This window comes from Manacus vitellinus, unplaced genomic scaffold (genome assembly GCF_001715985.3).
Source record: "Manacus vitellinus isolate BGI_N305 unplaced genomic scaffold, ASM171598v3 scaffold_15_pilon, whole genome shotgun sequence".
NCBI lineage: Eukaryota > Metazoa > Chordata > Aves > Passeriformes > Pipridae > Manacus > Manacus vitellinus.
Genome location: NW_021939122.1, coordinates 17,684,698 through 17,697,154, shown reverse-complemented (window position 1 = coordinate 17,697,154; position 12,457 = coordinate 17,684,698). Strand labels below are relative to the sequence as shown.

General features: G+C 36.6%; 1 protein-coding gene across 1 annotated transcript in view; it reads left to right on the top strand.

Moving 5' to 3' along the window:
- The window catches only part of GFRA1 (GDNF family receptor alpha 1), a 137,769-nt gene extending 128,662 nt beyond the window's left edge, over positions 1-9,107 (top strand). The window contains exons 8-9 of the mRNA XM_008926356.2: positions 5,641-5,697; positions 7,672-9,107. Of these exons, the coding sequence (XP_008924604.2) occupies positions 5,641-5,697; positions 7,672-7,833 (219 nt within the window). The 3' untranslated portion in view covers positions 7,834-9,107. The remainder of the gene's footprint in view (positions 1-5,640; positions 5,698-7,671) is intronic.
- Positions 9,108-12,457: the final 3,350 nt, after the last annotated feature.

The window sequence follows — 12,457 nt, the reverse complement described above, 5'->3', positions numbered from 1 at the left end:
GCAAGAATTGATTAATGTTGGAGGATAAAGGGAGTACAGTAAAAAAAACTAGCTCAGTATGTGTTTTCCCAGTGTGTATGTGGGCACAAGGGGATGCTTTATTTGCTTTATTTAATGTCTCCCAGCTGAAAAACTTGTGATTTGCTTCTTACTGTGCTGGGTGTTATCTGTGTAGCTTTGGAACATAGTGCCAGCAGTGTTTTGTTTCTAGAAGATACTTTCTTCTCTCTACAAAGTGGCACGACAGAGCTGTAGCGCTTTTATGCAGAATGGCAATTGATAATTTCATGCCCGGAGCTTGTGTCTTGAGGGTTGATTCAGCAGAGAGAAAAAAAGGCAAAAAAAAAGATCTCACTGCTTTGTTACAGGATTGTGCAAAGCTGATATTTTTTGTAAACTTAAATAGCTTTCCACTCTGACTGTATCATATGGGTTTCAGAATTACTCTGTGCTTAATTGGATCCTTATTTTAGTGGCCTGTGCCTCTGACCCACACTTTGCTCATCTTCCCTATTGAGAGTAATTATATAGTAACAATATAGTACTACTGTGCTAATAAGAAAATACTATTGACAGTTGTGATAGATGCACCATCCACTTAGTGTGTTCAGAAGAGTTAAAAGGATTGCATTCTTAGAGTCTGTGTATTTCTCTGGTTATTGTTTGTGTCCTGTTGGAAAAGCAGGTTAGTTGCATAGTAAATCTCTCTAATCAACACAGGAGAAGAACAAAAAGAACAATCACCCTCATTTGTTATAGCTACTTTAGAAACGTGGTCATCTGAAGGATGTATTCTGGGAGATTTGTCCCTTTTCTTCAGAAAGGCTTGTTAATATGGGCATAACTAACCAGGCATCTCAGGAGAGGACAAAGGCACTCTCATTAAAATCAGCTGTAAAAACAACCTACAAAGCACATATCTGTCATAATGATGGTTCTGTTGTCTCTCCCTGTAACGTCTAAGCAATACTTCCCTTAAAGCACATAAGACTCAAAGTGTGTACCAAAGGAAGGAGACTGGTTTCTGAATTTGGATGCTCTCTCTTGTGCCTGTTTGTATTCAGATCCAATGTATTCTGTTGTCCTTCTCCTTCCCTTCCCTCCCTCCAAATTAAAGCTCACCTCCGTTTGGAGCCATCTCCAGTCAGACCTTTTTCTTGCTGTAACAGAGAAATTCGTGCTGTAGTGGATATATAAAAATACTGCTGGATGACAAGACATAAATGTGTGTACAGACTCCTGGTGAGATACTGCTGCAGTATTTAATGCATTTATTAACCATGTAGTGCTGTGATTTGCAGAAGCTGGATGCATAATTACAAGATAGCATTTCTGGGCATAAATTCAGGGCTATAGGATGCAAAGGATGGAGGTAGAGGGATTTGGGGGATGGAAAGCAGAGAGTTACAAGGTTTAGGAGGATCCTATGATAGTTATTAGGTGGAGAGCAGGAGAAGACTAGTTAGGGTGTGTATGAGCAAGGACATATGATTTAACTCTGATGCACTGGGATCAGAAGGAAATACAGAGGTCCACAGAGTCTTCTGAAGGAGAAACATCTCTATAAGCAATATTCCTTTCTCCTTTCAGAAAACCACTAGCTCTTCTGCTGGTCCTGATTTACCTTTCTTTCTAGGAAAGAAATAAGTAAAATTTTGCCTGTCATCATGAGAGATTTTTTGTTTTCTGGACATGCAGTTGGTTTCTCCACCAGCCCTTGACCAAGTCTAATATTTTAATATTTGAGTTCTAATATTAAAAGCTAAATATTAATATTTTAATATTTTAGTTCTAATATTAAAACCTAAAGATTGCAAGACCAAAACAAGGCTGGTGTGTGACTAACAGACAGGATACTGAAGTCATCAGGAGGTGCATGAATACAGTTATCTCTAAATGTCATCTGTTGCTTCTGCTAGTACAGTGAGAAGATTCTCTGGAAAAGCAGGCATTTGTTTTTACAAAATATAAAAGCTTTGGTGAGTTCAAGCCTGTTGGCAATATGGAAGCAGCTTCACCAGAGTAGCTCACACTGCTGAATTATACTTCCCTGCAAAGTTGGAGTGTCAGCCCATCTTATGTAACTTTGTTTTATAGTCTGAGGCATGTCACAGCTCAGTGTATAAGTCATTAGGAAATGCTGTTTTACCTCAGTAGGAAAGAACTCATAGCTCCTTCCATACACTTAGCCACTTAAAGCTGATTTTCTTTCACTGTTTTTTTTTTAATTGTTATTATGAGCCCAGCACTTCTTCGTTTTTTTTTTTATTTAATGATGGAATCCCCATAGATCTTTTTGTCACCAGATAACAGCTTTATATGAAAATTCCAAAAAAAATACAAGTTTGAATACAGACAGCTTAACCATTTGTGTGTGCTGTTTTACTCCTGGGGAGTTAGGTACTTGTAGAACCTTGAAGGTACATTCTTGCCTGCTTGTTAGGCAAGTAGGGATACCTGCGATGGGGATTGGCAGTGAATCTTTGGCATCTTGCATAGCATACAACTCATTTCCCAAATTTATTGGTGATGTAGATATTCCTTGTCAGAACTGTCTGCAGCTGTGTGTGATGGAGTCATTTCTATTGTTTAAATTTTTTAAGATAATGGAGGATGGTATAAAGTAAATAATCCAACAGCCGAGGATATCCTCTGTTATTCAGATGCATGTCTCCTAGTCTGGGTGTATTTCCCCTAAGGCTGTCAGCATAACCTCTAAACCATGTTTTTTTCTTTTTGCTTCTGATAAACTTTTCACTTAGTGTAGCACATATAGGGCAGTTCCGCTACGTGTAGAGTTGGTTTTGCCTGAGAGTGGGGCAGGAAGAATTTTCCCCTTTGGTTGTAAGTAAAGGACATACACTTTCTACAGCACTCTCTTCAACATGTGGGTTTGGGGTTTTTTTCCCATAACTTGTGATTTAGTGATGCACTGTTGTATTGCAGTAGTGCAGCCTATGCCAGTATTTCCATTATAACCCATTTTTACAGGTTTATAACTCAACACTAAAAATGTACTCTTCCAATTTGAAACTTGGCAGATAATGTCTCATCTCAGCCTCAGAATGACAGTTTTTTCTTTCCCTTTTCCTTCTCCCCCCAAAAAGGTTGCAATTTTGCTGTATTTTTAAATAGAAGATATTGTCCTTTCTGCTTTGATAAGAGAAAAGCCTGCCTGATTATTAAAATTGCTTTTCAAATCTAAGAGAGGAGGTCGTTATAATAGAAGATGCATTGAATAAGTGTTGTTGATGTTACAATGTCTACAATAAGTACATGGATACAGAGAAGTATCGCCTTCCAGATGAAAGCTAGGGAATGTTGATCAAAATGATTGAAAAGCTTTTTTTATGGTGATTTTTTTTCTAGCTGTTGATGTTACCCTTAAAATAGTGTTCTCAAAGGTAAATATGTGTTAGCTGCTGCACTCTGTTGTTTATCCGGCTGAAGGAAGTAAAGGAACACTTTACTGCATATAAGCAAAATAATTATATTTCTGTCTTTTCTCATTTGATAAACACAGTACAAAAGGAATATAAATTCTAACTTTGGTGTTGAGACCAAATACTATGTGTAAACAGTGCTATGAATCCAAAGCAGGCATAAGTAGCAAAGCACAGTGTTCCCAATGAACAGACACTTGTGTGGAGTTGGAAATTTAGCACTGAATGACAAACCAAGATACAGGAGGCTTGTATGATCCTTACAGTTAACACTGTCAAGATCTGAGCCTCTGAATCTGAAGCTTTATTGGAAGCCTCACATTCCAATTCAAGGCAGGGTGTTCAGGACATAAGAAAATCAGGATTTAAATCTAATTTCTCCTTCTTTAACCCTCTCCTTGGACCCAGCCATGTAGGAGTTGAAATCTACCCAGCTGATTTTAAAGGAAGTTTCCTAACAACTGTGAATGCAACCACTACTACAAACATGGCAGGAAGGCTTTACTGGGATGCTTCCTCTTGTTGCAGATTTACTTCTAGGGGTTTCTTCTTCTATTTAGAGCGTTAAATTTATGCTTACCATAACCACTTTTATGGTACTAATTAGTAGAAAAAAAGAAATTTTATGGAGGGTGTTAATGAATCGAGCTATTATTTTGTCATATGTATAAAAACTATCAACATATATACAGTATGTATTCTTACTATAGCTAAGTTGTCTTTCTCTTAAATCCCAGCTGCTTCACTTTTTCAGTTGTCTCTAATATATTTATGTATCATTAAAACCAGAGAATGTGTTTCCTTATGAGAAGTTCAGTTCCTTCATTTGAATTCTAAAATCAGTAATTAGGTCAAAGACTATTTTGTGTTCACTGGCAGAACCAGTGGCTCTCAGATATAAAATAAAACATCTGTATGTGAAAATTAATTTTTTGAGGGGATAAAGTCAGAATGCTCAGCACTTTCTCACATCAGCTTTAGTTCAGTCCATCAGTGCCAAAACCAGGGAGATTCTTCAGTGTAAAATGAACACAACACAGTGAGATTCAGATCTTCATTTCTTGCAGAAAATAAGATGCAAGTCCAGCAAAACTTCCAGGTGGAAGTATCAGATGTGTCCAGTGCAGTCAGTAGTTTCGGTGTGTAAACCAAGGTCTTCTGTTACAAGACTTGATTTACATTGAACACCGTGAGCTCCTATAAAAGGGTGCTGTTTATGTTTCTGGAATATACAAAGAAAGAACTGATATTGAGAATCACTGAAGTGCTTAAGTCAACCACAGCACCATTTACTGAAAATATCTTCCACAGCACAGGGATTAGTCTTACTCCTGTAGAAAAGCAGAAAGCGCCCAGCCCAGTCCTGTTCACTTGAAATATTGGAAATATTAAACAGCTTCTGACACTAGACAGAGTGCACATTATTGCTTTCATTTTGTATGATGCCACCTGGAATGTTTTTTATTTGAGTCAGTGTGGAGAGCACACAGTAATAGCAAAAGATGGTTGTTCATCATAAGACATGGCTGAATTTATAGCAGATTAATTTTTTAATTCTTGATCATCTAAAATATTCCTACACTTAGTTTAATATTCTATGTATGATAATCAGCAAACACAATGTAAGCAAACAGTTCAATTTGACTTAGAGGTATATATGTTAAAAGGCACTAAATGTTCTTTTTGTAATGTAGAAGAGGCTCTCTGGCAGCCATGAAATATATTAAAATCATATTTCTATTTTTATAGTAATACTTGGAAAAATGGAAAGAATCATTAAGGATAAAATACTCCTGTGTTGTATATTTTCCTAAAACTGAGGCACATGATAGATTATTTTTTAATATGAAATGGTATTATGATAATTATTAACTGTCATATTTCATTTCTTCTCATGAACATCCAACACCATTTTTAAGGGGCCACAGAAGATAACATGTTCTCTGCAGCTGATGGCACTCATCATTGTCATTACTAAGTACTCTTAGTTGACTGTTTGAAATTTTGCTGTAAATTCAAATGAGAATGTGAATGTTATTGGAAAACATGCAGTTACATTTGGAGAGTTGATTTGTTAATCATGTGCAAATCACTGTCGAAATTATAGGAGTATGACAACCCATGTAAATTTATCTAAGTGTTTTGTGCCGCTTTATGCATAAATTGTACAGGGAATAAATTCTGCATTTGTTCATAGGCACAGAAGAAGCGAAAATCCAATGAATCTGTAGATACAGAGCTCTGTCTTAATGAGGTAAGAGTGTGGATCCTATATATTTCACAACACAGGTGTCTCTCCATAATATAAGATTCCTAAGTCTGTCAAGATTATCATGGTTTACCTCATATTTGTCTTGTCAGTTTTGTTATGTTTGGATACCATAATGTATTAAAGAACAGCCTTACTCAGAAGTTCAGAACTGGGCTCAAAGTGTCCTCTGCTGACTTTTATATTTTAATAGCTGTATAGTGCACGTGTAGTCAGATCCCATAATAATAACCATTGCACCTAGCAAGTGTACTTGTTAAATCATCTGCAGGAGTGCAAGATCAGATGGGTTTTAGCAAATAATCAGAAACAAACTGGTCATCATTCTGTGGTTAAAACAAATGACCAATTTATGGAATGAAATGATATTCATATCAGGAGATGTGATGCTTATACACCAGGGAACAGATTGACAGACTCAAGACATGAAACTCCCAGTGCTGTTGGAGTAGTCTGCTCAGCCTGACCTCAAAGGCCCCTCTCAGACATAAGCATTACATCAGTTTCCATGTCTGTCAGTCCGTATCCTTTGTACCTATTCTCTCAGGAAGCTTAATAATTAGTAATGTACATAATTTTTACAGTGTGGAAACACATTGTCTTGGCTTTGGAACAAGACCAGCTGTACAGCCATAAGCCACCAAAAGGATGTGACAGTATCTTTCAGGTTCTTCTTCACCAGTCCAAATTTGCCCAGTTCTTCTACACAATGGAAATTCTATGGCCCATTCCTAATTCTTTAGGTTCTATTAAGAATTTCTTGTAGGTACTAGAATGAAGCCTAGTAACATGTACAGGAACAGTGCAGTAACGTTAACACATCTGTTGGCATCTTGTGCTGGCTAAAAGACCTTAGATGAGAAAGCTCAAGTAACTGTAGCTAACTATGAGAACTGCTGGTCCATCTCATGCCATACCCTGTCCCTGACAGTTTCCAAAAAGGAGATGCCCAGGGATGGTAAAAGAAAGCATATTGTGATAATCCCCCAATGCCTCTACAACTTCCAAAACTTTGCATCTCAAGGTGTTCCAGTTAGCCAGTCCTAGCAAGTGATACCCAGGTGAGGGAATGGCATGGAGATTTATCCATGAATACCTCCCCAGCTCTGTAGACAGTCATTCCTGTGGAGACTGATGCTTTGAACTCCTTCTTTGTATCTGGCCTTCTGGGTACTTGTCCCTTGTACCATGGCCCATTGCTTCTCCAGGGTTGGAGAGGCTTGTCCCCTCTTTAGAAGCTGCATCCTTGGGGATTTTCACATCTTGAGTGGACAGTATCTGAGCCTCTTCACATGGAATAGGTTGGACTTCACGATCTTAGAGGTCCCTTTAGTCTAAATTGTTCCACTTCTGTGATTATAACTGTTAGGTTTTCTTTTTTGCTGAGGATGATAGCAATGAGAAATATTTCTGCTACATCTGCTCCTTAAGTAGTTCACTATAATCTGCCAATCTGCATTGGCATGTGCATACTGTTTAATTATTGGTAGCAAAGATGCCAAGGAATGCAAATAACACAGCAATTAAGGGGAAAAATAAAATTTTTGTAAGCTAGAAAACAGTCTTTTCTGAGCCCATGAATTAGATTTTATTTATTGTTATCCAGAAGTAACTTGTTGTCAAACAAAGTTGTTTTGTTGACTGTGCAGAGGTTGAAGTTTCTCTGTGGGTCTTGCTTCTGCTATTTTAAAATAAACTAGCATGATAAACACAGATTCACAAAAAAATTACCATACATTTTATACATTGAAGCATTGCTAAAGTAGTAATTTTTTTAAATTTCAAAAAATTGTCATTTTGACATCTGTTTTAGTGCCTTTCAATTTGTGACATTGATATATATAGGTATCAGTGGAGGGTGGGACATGAACAAACAAAAGGTGAATTTCATGATGTAGATTTAAATGTTTTGCAGTGGAAATGTGTAATGGTGACCAAGGAAAGTATTGTGTCTTACAGAATGCTATTGGGAAGGACAACACAGCAGGAGTCTCCACCAGTCACATATCTGCGGAGAATTCACTCGCTCTTCCTACAAGCTTCTATCTAAGCACACAGCTCACCCTGATGACACTTGCACTCTCACTCTGTTTGTCCCTAAGCTCATCAGTCGTCTTGTAGCTGCATTACATTACAAAAGGACGTGTAAAAAAAAAAAATCTGTTTGCTGTCCTCTGTTGTTTATCTGGAATTCCAGGTCTGGGAGCTAAGCTGAGGCACACCTGTTAGAACAGTCTCAGTCAGCTGGAATTTTACTTTTTTTTCTCTCTAAAAAAAGCTTCTTGTGATATTTAGAGGCTTTGTGAAATACTTGGTGCAGTGCTACATTCCAAACCCAAAAGGCTTTTGGGCATGCAGTGTTTTAAAGAGACAGTGTGTAAATTTGCCTGTAAAGCGACCTGGTTGGATTATTTTAATAATTATTATTTTAATTCTGGCTTTTATCTGAGAAGGAAGATGGCAGTTTTCTTAAGATCTTGTTTATCTCATTGAATGGTTTTGGTTTTCAAAATGGTTGAACTTCAGGCTATCAAGGATGCCAGGCTTTTGTCTAATGGTGAATGTTCTCCCAGAGAGTGGACTTTATGAAACTTCTTCATTTGATAAATCGCTACTGATGTTAAACTCTTTCAATGTGTTAGCATTTTCCTCTTTAAATGTTTACGTACTGTAAGTGATTCTGCGTTCCCTGCTGAGAAGCCATTATAATTCACATACAGGTATAATGTATGTCTTTCAGTTAAATTCTCATAAAAATAGAGTGTGGCGTAGAACCTTCTAACAGTACATTTATCTTTTAATTATAATCATCTAGCCTTAACAAGAGTGAAGATTCTTTAAATTAGCAAGAAGCAGCCATTGTGAAAGCTTGATAAAGATACATTTCTTTAAATATGAGGAACAATTTTGCTACAGGGTTTCAGCTGTACAGTCTATGGTCTTCTATGCTTCCATTGTGATAATATAGTCCAGTTATTATACTGTTTGTTTAATAAAAAAATGACATACAATTTATTTGCTCTACTAAAACGTTATCTGTTTATACATACTTGATAATGTCAGATCAAAAAGTTACAGGAACTTCATGCCTTACTTCTCTTATCAAAACATTGTAGAGGGACAAGAGGAAGTAGGATATTATTTAAATTGTGGTTTATCTCTTACACTGCTAAAATGAACACAAAAAATGGTTGACCCAGTTACAAGGCAGCGCCATGCACACACACCCATGTGACACGATTTTCTCACTGTGGTAGTTCCTACTACAGACCTTGGCATTGCTGACATGATGAACTGTTTGCAAGACCAGTCCCATAAATTAATTCGGTGGTTCAGGTGGCAATATTGCCAATATACATGGTTTAATCTCATGGTTTAATCTCTTGCTCAGTGACACTGGCAGCCCGTGCTGGCTCATGATGATTTCCTGCAGTATCTAGAAGGAATTCTTTAAAGCTTTAAATGTCAGGAAATAGTCAGCATTTCTCCTAAGGGCTGTCTTTCTACCTTACTGTGATGGCTTGTTGACTGTTACAAGCAGTTATGTCTAAGTGATCAGCAGTAATCAGTTTTTGTTTCTGTTGGAAGTAGAAGATAACTTCTCAAGCAAGGAGTTCATCATGTTGAATGTACAGATTTACGTTGAGACTTACACAGTTCTGACCTGTCCTGCTCTGAAATGTCCAGATCACTTATTTGCAATGCAACTATAAAGTACAAATTACTGTTTTATAAACTGCACTGAAGTTTTGGAGTGTGCAAAATACACATCTTACTAAGAGATTATTAAACTTATTGACACGTTCATCTTTTGAGATTTTTTTCTTAGCTAATAATAAACACTTTCATAAAATTTGAAATTCATTTATGTACTTTTGATTATGGTCACGTAATATACATCTCAAAGCGATGTGTATGGGATAGAATTCTACGATACTCTGTGTCACTGAACATAAAAAATTAGACAATATTACTCTTTAATTCTGTGTTGGTAAGAAACTGCAAATTACTTTCAAAGGGAACAGAGCTGCTTTCAGAGAAGAGATATATAGCCCATCATTACCAGCAAAGCCCATGTGGTTCCTGTTGCTCTTCTTGTAGAAGAGAATGAAATTATTGAAAACTAGGGGTAGCAGAAAAAAGATTATGAGATTCATGATTTAAAAAATGAATCAAATTCGTTTATGTCAAAAGAAGTTGATAGTATAATCTATTGAAATGCTAATGAACATTGTATTAGAATTCAAAAGTCTGACATTATCCATTTAAAAATATTTTCAAAACAAATTCATAAACATTACAATTACTAAATCCATCTTTGATTCCCAAAGCTTTCTTTAAAATATGGTTTGTATTCAGCACATTAAACATTTTAGGCAGTATCGGGAATTTTAATAATCTCCCAGTATAGTATATATTTTTTGAAGATTTTTACATTTGGTTTGATTGCAATTATCTCTGTTATATTTAATACCAATTATTAGAGTTCTGGCACTGTGTGATCCAGAATAAATGCTGTTGGTCACTTATACTGTAAATAACAACTTATTAGTTTCTTATTACAAAAGAAACTGCTAACTATCTGAGTCAACCAGAGTTACCTTTGGAAATACCATTCATATATAGTAGGGGAAAAAATGGTGTTTTATATGGGTAGCCATGTTACCACAAAAAAAGCCCAACAGAACACTGTAAAGTAAAAGCATACTGAATTCTTAAAAAAAAGAAAAAAAGCATCTTATTAAACAGGCAAAAGAGAATAAAACCCTTAGGAGTCTGATACTTCATACAGAAGTTTTTACAGGCATCACCATGCAAATATTGGAGGATGTGGTGTGGATGATATCAGTTTATCATGGTGACCTCATCTGTGCATATCTGACCTCATCATTTACTACTGTTCTGAAGTATGCAAATACTTTTTCATTTTTTTCCCCTTTCAGTCACTGCAATGCCATATGTTAAGTTCTCAAATGAACAAGCTTAGTCTGGGTTTTATATATTCCTTTAAAAGATTAATGTTATCCATGTAACAATAAGACAGGAACTGTCCAAATACAGGATGTACATAGAGGTGACCTGCTGTTTCAGTTGTAAATCTAACCAGTTTCACTTGGGTGTAAATCATGGGCTACTGTAAACATATCAAAGTCATATTTTTCATTTAATTTCATCAATGTCATAGTGACACAGACATTGTCGTTAGTGTTATTAAAAGCATGTTTATGGGTTTTTTTGAGAGTAGCTCACAAGGAAAATTTTATAAAGGTAAATTTCAGACTGAACTGAAATACATGGCTAAGGTTTTGCAGTATTCAACATAATTATTAATTCCACAAGCTAGTCCAGTGAAAGAGGCACTGAAGGTGAATCTTTTAGATATGAGCAACAATAACAGCAGCTGAGGGTTTCCCTTGCCCCAGTGTGTGTGGTGACACCCAGCAGCAGGCAGCAGTCCTGAGGATTGTCCGTGCAGTGGTTTGGTCAGTAAGGAGGGGTGCAGCCCTCCTTTCACTGACTTGGCTCCCTGAGATCCTTCAAGAGAATGGAGATGTGGTGCTGAGGACTGAGCAGGAGCCATCCATCTATCTTCTGCAGGGCACTGGCCACTTTTCATTGCACAGCTTCATTCCTACTTTGTCATTAGGATGAATTAGGTGGAAGTGGAATTGTTAATGATTTCAAAGCATTGCATAGACAGACTGTCGGGTGACCTATTCCCAGGCTTATTTCTTTTTAAATACAGTTGTGTCCCTCTAAGGCCCAACCTTTTGAATATGAGGCTGTTCACAATTTTTTCCTGTTTTAATTAGTAGACTGAAAATACAAAAGTGTACACCTTTACTAAGCCTATGCAATTAGGCTGGAGATGAAGAAAACAGATCAGGAATCACCTTGAAATCTCAATCCCATTAAAATTTGTAATTGTTGCTTAATCAGTATGATATTTCTGTGGAGTAAAGACGATGAGAAACCAGTGAAGGAGAAGAGCAAAACTCAGAACAGCTCCCTGAAGGGAGGTAAATCTTGTGTATGTCAAGTGACAGGAGTATCCCATACTTAGCTTGTAATAAAAGAGCTGGATCCTGCTAGAACAGCAGCTCCTTCAGAGCAAGCAGTAAAAGATGGAAGCATGAGCAGTTATTCATACAACAGTTATAACATTCATAAAATGTAATTCTTTGTCATCAACACCAAGGTGGATCTACCTCACTGAAAAATATATGTTCACTGACATTCTCTCTTCTGTGTTAAATTGTTCTGCATTCTGCATGTTCTGTATTAGAACTGTTCTGGGCTAAAGAGGCCTCCAAGGTTGTTTTATGCCCGTAAGGTTACTCAGAGTCTACCTGATGTCCCTGACATCAAATAGAAATATATTTGCTTCTGATGAACTTGGCAGAGAAATTAATCCAGTGACTTGTTAAATATTTCTTATCTTTAAATATTTGCTTTTTCTTAGCAGCTAGTTCCTTCTATGACATTTCAATTATTGAGTATTTCAACTTCTCCTTTAACTTGGGAAGGTCATTTTGTCCAACTCTACAGTATTCCACTTTATACATTTGCTTCAGTGGGTTTTCTTTTTTAATTACAGCCTTCACTTTTGAGAAGAAAAAATATGATTAGGAATATTGGTCTATGGAACTAAGAACACCTTTAAAGGGGAGGAAACTGCAAGTTCCTGTTTTATCTCTTTAGCACTGATTTGACTTGAATAAACGAAAACATGATGTTGCTATTC